General features: G+C 43.2%; 1 protein-coding gene across 3 annotated transcripts; it reads left to right on the top strand.

The window, feature by feature from the left end:
- and1 (actinodin1) lies at positions 1-7,337 on the top strand. Of its 3 annotated transcripts, none has more exons than XM_064332586.1 (5): positions 1-948; positions 2,064-2,148; positions 3,048-3,092; positions 4,511-4,620; positions 5,102-7,337. In XM_064332586.1, the coding sequence occupies exons 2-5, from the start codon at positions 2,076-2,078 to the stop codon at positions 6,710-6,712; spliced, it is 1,839 nt and encodes a 612-aa protein (XP_064188656.1). In that variant the 5' UTR covers positions 1-948; positions 2,064-2,075; the 3' UTR covers positions 6,713-7,337. The 3 variants fall into 3 exon arrangements, with proteins under 3 accessions (XP_064188656.1, XP_064188655.1, XP_064188657.1); XM_064332585.1 differs by having other exon boundaries at positions 3-948; positions 2,061-2,148; XM_064332587.1 differs by having other exon boundaries at positions 7-948; positions 2,061-2,148; positions 4,514-4,620.
- The last annotated feature ends 2,795 nt before the right edge of the window (positions 7,338-10,132 follow it).

The raw sequence follows: 10,132 nt of genomic DNA, 5'->3' as shown, positions 1-10,132 counted from the left end.
GTGTTCTTTCCAGTTCATGAAGTATCTTTCAGATCTGCCTGTTGTTAATTAGCCATGGAAATTTGCAACGTTTCAAAGAGGAACCCCTGGTGCCTTTACCTTTTGAGATAAAGAATTAAAGATTAAATTAGCAACACATTAAAAAAAATTCATGAATTAGTCCAGATTAGCCACAACTGTAGACACCATACATTCTTAAAGGGCACATTGTTTCAGTTGACATGCCTGGACACAGCAGTCAAGGGGAAATAAATACAGTTCATCAAATTCCAGTTGGAAGAATTGCAGATGTTACCTGGGTAAATGCCTGTCTCAAAACTAAGTGTTTTTTTCTTTTTTCTTTTTTGTTTTTTTGTGCTGTAGGGTATGGCTTTTCCTTACAGAAGCCAGCTAGCATCTACCCTTTGCAGCCCTTTAAAGTGGGTACAGACAATACAGACAGCACTAAGGCAGCACATTTTCACACACCTTTGAGTAAAATGTGGCGAGGCTAAATTACAACCTGTTAATGTTTTAAGTATTGGGTTCTTGATATTTTTTTCTTTTTTTCCCGCTTTTGCCAAGCGTAGTCCTGCTCTCTCTCTTTCTCTCTCTTGCTTTCTCACTCCTTCTCTCTCCTTCATTCTCTTTTTCTGCCCTAATTACAGGACCCCATTGGTCAGCCAGCTGGGATGGCAGGAACCAATGGCAGTGTGGCCAGCAGCGTTCCCAAACCATGTGATGCACCTTTTGCTTTTAATTATCAAGGTGCCTCTTAAAGCCTTGCCGACCCTCGGCAGTAGCACAGACTGTCCCGCGGGGAGTTCAGAGGCAAGGTGTGCAAGGCTCCAGACGCTCCCCCCTCCCCAGCGCTCTAACCTCGAGGCCTGCGGGTTCCTTTAGGCGTACCCTTACCCTCCCACAGGTCCCAGGAAAGGAGAGGTTCACAAGTCCAAGCTGACACCACAGGTAAGTCTTCAACAAAACACCTCCCAGGCCCACATGGCTAACACAACAGCATTGGCAAGTGACGAGCTTGCAGCTGATATAAAATCCTGAGTGCTGTCAGTGAGTCTATGAAAAGAGGTACATCAGGACTGAGTATGTGTGACTTTAGAGAAAAAGCAGTCTGCTATGCCTAGCCGTTACTCCCTTAAGGTCATAGTAGAAACATATGTAATTTTTTCAAATGTGTCATACATTAGCTTTAAATTGTGGATATTAATACTTAATATTTTTTACTTAAGCTATACATTTTAAACAACTTTGCACAACGGCACAAAAGTACTACTATGTCTGTGACCTCCAACCACATATTCAGACTCAACAAACTTCAAATGTATAGATAGTGTACAAACAAATCACATATTCTTTTCAAAGAATGCAGCAGGTCATAGCATATTTTACCGAATGTAAATTGAATGTGTATGAGCATTTATTTTATGTTGCTACAGACTTATTATACAGAATATTGCCTGCCATTACTGTCAGCAGCAGTCAGCAATCTTACCTCTACTTTTTCTACAAGCTACAGTGACACAATAAGCAAATAACCAACTGAAATATCATCCAACTCTGTCTCGAGTGTGGTTCAAAAGGGGGAAATCAAAAGCAACTATAGCTGTGCACAACAATTGTGAGAGGGAATTATAAAGAAATATATTTCCTGATGAAATCGTGTGCAGAATGTTGTTGACTGAGTAATTCTGAGTAATTTCAACTTGAAATGCGATTTCAGAGGTTGTGTTTTAAGACACGTTTGTTCGTGAGTAATACAGAACATACGTTTTGCAGAAAAATTAACTACCTTTATTCTCTCTTAAGCTTTCACGGTCAAGAGATCACGGAATTATCCCAATGACTCTTAACAACGGACCACGTCCAAAATGAATGACCGAATGAACAATATGTTGAAGTGAATTGAAAATTAAGACTATTTGAATTGGAGTTTGTGTGGTTGGTAGGTGCTGAAAGGATAGCGCCGTATGCTTTCCATAGCTACAGATATGATAAAGCTGCCACAACAGCACAAAGTCCCGCTGGAAACAGTAACCGCTTTCAAACTTTATTTACACTGTCAGTAGGAATCAAAGAACATGGCCCGTGCTGGAGAACCATCTTTCTCTTTAATTTTCGCGGGAGTGCTGCTCGTAACGGCGTCATTACCTGGTGAGTAAAATCATCAGTTCCACGTTCTCCACCGCAGATAAAAAAGTAAAACTCGCGTATAGCCAATGATCCTTCATATATTTACTGACCTACTATCAATTTAACACGTTCATTCAATGTCCAGAACAGCAGAATGACATTTAACTTAGCGTAGATAACACAATTACATTTCGGATGCTGCGGTTTCCATTAGCCTATATGAGACATTTCGTTCATTGCAAAACACTACCCATTGACTGGGAACTCTTCCCTAACATTAGCAACTGCTCCTCAGATTACCCTGTTCCCAGCATGCCATGGTCATTACATCGGTCATAAAATAATACTGCAGATATTGGCTGGCAAGTAGTGGTTTTTTTTTTGCTTTTAGATGTTTTAAAAATGTATTTTAGCCTACAATGTAGGGCACTTTCTCTAAGTCTTGCTGGCACCAGAGGTGAAAAATCCACAAAACATTAGCAGCTGACTGTTCTGTTTCCTCCTTATGTAAAGGGAGCTTTTACTGGGATAAATATGGAAAATGTGGTGGTACATGCAGATGACTTGTTATTCCTTCTTTACAAAAATTTTTTATAAGGAGGTAATTGTGGCTGCCTCTGGGCAGATAGCCCAGTCTTTGTAGTTCTTATTGGTGTTGCTCCAGCGAGGCTCGCTGTAACATAAGACCCCCCCCCCCCCCACCCTCACCAAACACACACACACACACACACTTCAAGACTGCAGTGTTTGTAGGTTTAATCTTCACAACACCACCTGGGTTATCCTGGCATCTGCCTGCTGCTCGCCTCATTGTGCTGTAAGTGGGTAAGCATTTTTCCTTGCCTGAAACTGTACAGCATCTGGTTCTGATGACACTGTGTTTCCCTGCCTCTTTCTTTTTTTTAAATGCTCCCCCACAGACTTTCTTGGTGCCGGTCCAGTGGGACAGCGACAAAAAGGAGATGGTAAAACACAACATGCCTGCAGCTCCTCCTCCTCATTATTTCATTTTCCATCCCATCATAAACATTTGCTCTCATAAACACACAACCTTGCAAGGCCCAGCGAGCTCATTACTGGCCCTCTCAGCCTGGGGTCACACACTGCTGCTGTGAGTGTGCTGCGCTTGAGAGCTCTGCTCTTAGAACACACATTTTGTGCTTGATTCAGCTGACATTTGTCTCTAACACTTTGGCCTTTAACACTCAACATATGCCATTAGCTATAATTCAAAACTAATCACACTAAAGAGTTAATTTCTTGGCCAGTTCCTTTTGATGTTTGCTTAGCTCGCCACCCTGTGTTGGTGAAGGTTATAAATTACATTTCAATGTAACCAACACAGCCTCAATTAAGCCACAGGATAAACAATCATGTTTCTAGCAGAAGCAATCAATTTCAGTTGTCTATTTTACATATGACTGGCCAGCTGTCTGCGGTTGTGGGTTCACTGTCTGGCTGTAACAAAGACCTTAGGGACTGTCTCTGTATATATACAGCACACACTGAGTTGGATTTGGCATAATTTTAAGTGAGGTGTCTACATAAAGCAAATGTATGCCTTCAAGGGCATCAAATTAAAGATATTGTAAAAAAGGAAATAATAGCATAACAAATTATACCACATTCTTTGGCTACTGCTGAACAAAGTTGGTACAGGCCGGTGTTGCATATCTCACACACTGACATAAAGTATAATCTACACTGTAAAAGTTTATTCAACTCTCAACAGATATCATTTGGTCCCACTCTGGAATGTGGGACTAAATGGTATATGTTAAGAGTTGAATTAACACCGTTAGAGTTGAATTGACACTGGACATATTACTGTGAAGTGCAAATACACTTCACATTGCTGTACCATCTGATAAGTGTCATTTATAATGCTGATATGTATGGTTAATGGTGGTTACTTATTGACATGACTAATTCCTAGTTTGAGTTCATAAGTCAGACTCAAAAGGGGAAAATATCATTACAAATGGATTGCTTCAAAACATTTGTAAATGTGCTCTAAGAAATTAGGGTTGCCAAATTGAGAATTTCATTAGAAGGTGACAACGTGATCTTTTGAAATGGCAAAATACAACATAGTGTTTGTGCCTCACTGTAAACAGTTACTGTCCTCATTGACTAGCATGTATTCATTTTGTAACTGTCATCAGTTATGTATCTTCCATGATGTGTAATACAGTGATTACGTTTTATGAAGCATTCATACCTGGATGTACACTCCAGGGAGAGAAAATTCGTTTTCTCTCTGTCCTTGACACATGGTCTCTCTCTCTCTCTCTCTCTCTCTCTCTCTCTCTCTCTCTCTCTCTCTCTCTCTCTCTCTCTCTCTCTCTCTCTCTCTCTGGCTCTTCTCTGTACTCTGTACTAGCAGGAGAAACAATGCTTGTTCGTCACAAGAGGAACATCAGTTGGTACAAGCAGCACTCTGACTTCTGGAACTGGTACAAATACTTCACTGACACAGGCAACTCAAAGGGAGTGAGTACCTCATATTTACCTGCAGCCTCTGTGGGGCACTCCCCCAACACAGGGCCCTTTACCCTGCACAGTGACTACAGATTCACATACACATTATCTTCTGGGACCTGCAGTTATACAGTAACACAGGAATACACCTGCAAAGTGACTGCACACAAATTATAACCAGACAAGTGACCACACAAACTGATATTATTAACACTTTGACTGTTGGGTATATTACGTACTTTATACTTGCACACAAAGCCATGCCAAATGAGTGAATGAGATTAAATAAATATGAAACAATACAGCAGTGATACAACAAAGGCAAGGCTACCTAAGAATGGCCAGGGTACCGCAAACATCTCAATGGTTGTGAAAATTCTGGCTACACAGATATATAAATACAGAATTGAAAATAGAAAATCAGGCTATCATCTGCATGGACTCCAGTATGATGATTGGTTTGTGGGTGTTCTGAGGTTACCTTTTTCTGCAGGTAGAGGAGCTGGACCGCGTTTACCTTACGTACCTGCAGAACAAAAACCGGGCGGAGGGACGTCGCTCCTACAAACTGTACCTGCGCCACCTGGGGGACATCTACAAGTCATGCGCTGAGTCAGATGACCCCGACTGTGTGGCCTCCTACACCAGCAGGCCTAAGCCTACGCCAAAACCTGAGCCCCCCAAGCCGGCCCCCATAAAAATGTGTGACCCATACAGGGACCCCTATTGCCTATTCTCCATGATGTACCCCAAGGCCTCCATCAGGGCCCCTGCCCCGATCAAAGCCCCCGCCCCGGTCAAAGCCCCCGCCCCTATCCTTGCCCCCGTGGTGCCTGCCAGGTCTCCTGCATCGGGCTACTACTACTATGCCCCAATACCGAAGCCCTTCCTGTCAGCCCAGCAGAAGGCGGAGCTTCTGCGTATCTGCGATACCAAAGACGTGGAGTGCCTGCAGTACCACCTGCGTGCTGCCTATGGCTACACACCATCTGCTGGCCCCGCCCCATCCTATGCGCACCTGGGCTGTGACCCCAAGAAGGACCCGAACTGCACACCACAGCTGGTGCAAAAGGCCCCGTCTGGCATGTTCTACCGCTACCCAACCTGTGACCCAACGACTGACCCTTACTGCCTAATGAGAATGCACCAGGCTGCCCAGAATCAGCAGCCAGCAGCACCCCCTGCTGGTCTCAAGCGGCCCTGCAACCCACTCCTGGACAAAAACTGCAACCCGTTGACTGCGACGCGACTCGTCGACCTCAGCCAGTACATGCAGACGCAGGAGAAGGAGAAGCAGCAGGACCCTCAGGACGAGCCGGCGCCTGCCTACAGCGCTGCCTGCGACCCCCGTTACGACCCCTACTGCCAGTACCGCGCTGCCGCCGCTGCCATGATGAGACGGCCCCCGGCCCCAGCCCCGCCCCCGGCTGAGGAGCCGCTCGTCCACCCCCGCCTGGGAGTGAGAGGGAAGACGAAGGAGGGCTACGACTGCTACATGGGCTACGATGAGGAGTGCCTCCCGCTGCCCAGGCGGAGGGCCACAGAGAGCCGGCCGAGCGCCAGGGGGTTCGGGTTCGGCTTCGGGGTCCGTCCAGAGGAGCCCTACGAGCCGCACCTTAATACTGATGGCACCAGGAACGGGGTGATCGAACCTGACCCTGACTGCGACCCCGAGTACGACTCCAACTGCCGTCTGCGCCGCTACGAGGCCCCTGCCGAGCCCCAACCCGCCGCCCCCGCCGAAGAGGAGAGGCCCCAGGAGCAACAGATGACAGAGGAGCACGAAGATGAGCCAGACCACCATGAGGAGCTTCAACACCAGGAGGAGCCTTACCAGGAGGAGCCACACCACCAAGAGGATCCTTACGGCCAGGCACCTGGATATGAGCAGCACCACTACGAGCAGCAGCCTGAGGCCCCTTCCTACGACCAGCAGCATTATGAGCCCTACCAGAGTGGCCAGGAAGACCCGTACGCCAGCTACAGCCCCCAGGACCAGCCAGGCTCACAGCCTGATGGCCTGGGAGGATATGGCGACCAGTACCCCGGCTATGATGATGGCCAAGATCACCGCTCTTACACTGGAGAGTACCGGAAGAAGTAATGATTCACACGCCATCAAACAATAAGAAATCAGAGAACCACATAATAAATACAATACAGACACACACACATTTGTATGTACACATGCAAATACACACAAACACACACACACACACACACATACATTCATGCCACAGTCAATGCTGCACAAGACAAGCAAGGAAGCCTGGAGTCTGATAACTTTCTTGGGGGAGTTAGTCTGCTCATTGACATGAAAGTTAATGATAGCTGTTTGATATGTGTCTGTCAGGGAGATGGGACACCTCATGCAAGGAACATTCCGGAGATTTTCACAGATAACGGGGTAAAAACCACATGCACATTAGAAACCATGCCCTACCATGCCATAGAGTGTATTCTTGCAATGTAAAAATATGGGTAGTGTACTGGAACATGGTTTTAACTGGGGTCACTCTCTGCTTGGCAGTTGCTTTCCCCCAACTTTTTTTAGTTTTCCTCTTTTTCTGTCTTAATTCTGCAGCTCACCTGGAATATTTAACTGATAATTTACAGCTTGCTTAACTGTGCATTTCCATATTTCAAACCTTTTTTGTTTGTGTTGATTATGATGTACATGTAAGATTTGTCTTTTTTATTGTTTCAAATAAAAAGCTTTAAAAATGTGAGATATCTATTTTTGGTTTCTTCATCAGTAAGACTTGATGTTTAGAAATAAATAACAGAAACATAAATATTGAAAAGAAACCTGAAATCTTTTATTAGACCGCTTATAATAGATAGAATAAAAATACATTTTGATTAGTCCCATCAAAACTATGTTTCATGGGCAAAACTAAAGGCACATAAACCTTTTGAGAAAAGGTTAAAAAAGGCACAAAATGCAAAAGAAGCACAAAAAGGTGTCGTATGGCTTCCTTCTAAAACTTTGCCACTCAGGAAACTAAAATACAAGTATTCAGGAACAGTTATATCTTACACTTTAAACTTCACACAAACTTCATTGTGTTGTGATTTTAGACTAAAGCTAAAAGCCAAAATACAGATGGCTTTTAAATTCCAGCAAGGCATCGGTGACAAAACAGAAAATTGAGCTGAAAACACTGACGCACAGACATTCACTTCACTGAAAAAAATACTTGCGCATTTCTCTGGAGAGAAGATAAACTGCCCTCTGCTGGCCATGCACAGATGAGACTATGAAGCACAATAACAAAGATCTTCACTAAGAATGATATTTCTTTGTAAAAGAGTTACCCATTCCCTGGAAAAAATACCCGGGAGAACAGAAACTTAAAAATCCCAGACATGATTAAAGTTTGCGCACCACTGAGTGATTCCCTCCTTGGGAAGAAGCAACACAAAAAAATGTAAAAAATATAATGTGAAAGTGGCTCTGAAATCCAGAATGAACCGCTCCACTGTGGCACAGCAGTCAGCACTGCAGATGAGAGTTTGTGTGCAACATTGGGAATTAGGAGTTTGGCCTTGTAAAGCCTGTGCCTTTCCTTTTGGCACAGGAGAGGCGACTTCCAAATTCTGACTGACTGTGGGATACAGGAACATCACTCTGCACTGAGCTGACAAACGGAGACTCAGAAAGGTTTTATCAGACTGTGCAGCTGAATACCCTCTCCTTCTACCTTCAATCCTACTCCGTACCCACATGATTTATAACATGACACATACAGGAAATGATATTGATAAAAATTATGAAGATTATGATTATAACAATCATTAGCCAAGTTTAGATGGGATGAATGGCTTGTTCTCTTCAATAAATGAATGTCACCCGATGATATTGATGTCAGTGCTTATGAAAATGAGGTTGGTAGCAATGATGACTGTGCCAACAATTCTCACTTGACCATAGTATGTGTTGGCGCAGACTTCCCTTGATACTGAGGCATTAAATATAGATTCACTTTATTATTTATTATTAAACATATTTAGTTGAAATTGAAGTCATCATGGGAAGGTTACGAATGGGAGCCAACAACATTACTTCAATTTAATATTCTCCTATTAATGTTTATGTACAACTGTTTAATCAGTTCATCCAATCTCTCCTTTTCTTATAAGTAACCAAAAATCCAGATTTTGCGGTCCCGTTGGAGTTATGAGCTCACAATAGGAGGTAAGCTGATGCTAGACATTGGCTTATGATGGAGAGAATACAGAAAGGAGATTGAGGGGGGTATGGGGGAGTCCACCGAAAATCGCTCCAATAGAGCACATACTAATAGTGGACATTCTGCTAAAGCTGCATTCCTCTGTGTCAGCACAGCTGACATTCAACAAGCCAACTGCAGGCTCCTCTGGCTTGCTCTTAAGGAAGACTAATGCAGAATAATGGCTTCTTCTTCGATCGAGTCCTTCTGAACAGAAGCCCCTCAACCACAACACCAGCCACTGCCAGCCAAATTGTCGTAATTTGTTAGCAATGCCAAGCAGGCCTACTCAGCCAGACTTAGTCCTGTTAGCCATAAATCACATTACTTCTCACTTTCTCACATTTCTGGGAACCTGTCTGTAACTTAAACAGAATGGTTCTCTAAACCAAAGCAAAGTATAACGCCACTTTAAACACTGCATGTAATGTGTTCTTTAAGTGTCCACCTGTGGGACACTTCACACGTGAATCATTGCAGTAGGCCATGTTATTTTTTTCCTGTTTCAGCTTTGTTTTTTTCTCCCCGTGAGGTGCTTTGCTCACCAGGTTTGGTAAGCGTTGTACAAATACACTTTATTACATTTTTTCTGCAGTGTCTGTTCCCTGCCAGACGCCCGTGTTTCCTGTCACCACTGGTCTGCCTCCAGAGGACTGCGACAGAATGTAGTTATTGCTCTTGAAACAGTTAATCAATACTGTACTGTGGGGAATACTGTCATTTATTTTGTTTCCGAACTGCAGGAATTTGAAAAATTAATATCATTAAAAGGGGTACTTAGACCAATGTCAGTTTCACATCTTTTATTGGATATTTAAATTTATCAAGGTAAGGATATTAGTCATAAAATCAACATATAAGTACTGGTACATAAACTATATTTAATAAACGACTAGAAATATAGATATCTTAAAAAGTTAAGCTTTAACATTTAAAATATGACAAACTTTGCACACTCATGCCATGTTAAATCACCCACAGCAAATATTTTTTTTTAATTGAGTGTCATTTTGAATTAAGACAAAACATGTGTCTAGACAGACAGCATTGGCAAAACAGCCACTCAGTATCTTACTAAAACAGTAAGATACCTCCACTTAAGAACATGTACAATGACAGCCACTATCTTCCAATTCTAAAAGCATATGGTGGCAATTTGCTATAATCATAAAAAACAGAAGTGCCTTCACCCAATTAATATGAGAAATAGTCCCAGTCCTGGCTGACAACATTCCCACACCAGTGAGTAAAGATGCAACATCACAAAAGTTCTAGTGCAAGTTCCCTGTGGT

Source organism: Anguilla rostrata, chromosome 4 (genome assembly GCF_018555375.3).
Source record: "Anguilla rostrata isolate EN2019 chromosome 4, ASM1855537v3, whole genome shotgun sequence".
Lineage (NCBI taxonomy): Eukaryota > Metazoa > Chordata > Actinopteri > Anguilliformes > Anguillidae > Anguilla > Anguilla rostrata.
Note: the sequence above shows the minus strand (reverse complement) of the source record. Positions and strands in the feature narration are given on the sequence as shown.

Bases quoted from the DNA above. Each gene is read 5' to 3' on its own strand.
- and1 (XM_064332586.1), top strand. From the start codon at position 2,076: ATGGCCCGTGCTGGAGAACCATCTTTCTCTTTAATTTTCGCGGGAGTG. The intron at 3,093-4,510 runs GTAAAACACAAC...ACTCTGTACTAG, and splicing joins ACAGCGACAAAAAGGAGATG to CAGGAGAAACAATGCTTGTT. The intron at 4,621-5,101 runs GTGAGTACCTCA...CTTTTTCTGCAG, and splicing joins ACACAGGCAACTCAAAGGGA to GTAGAGGAGCTGGACCGCGT.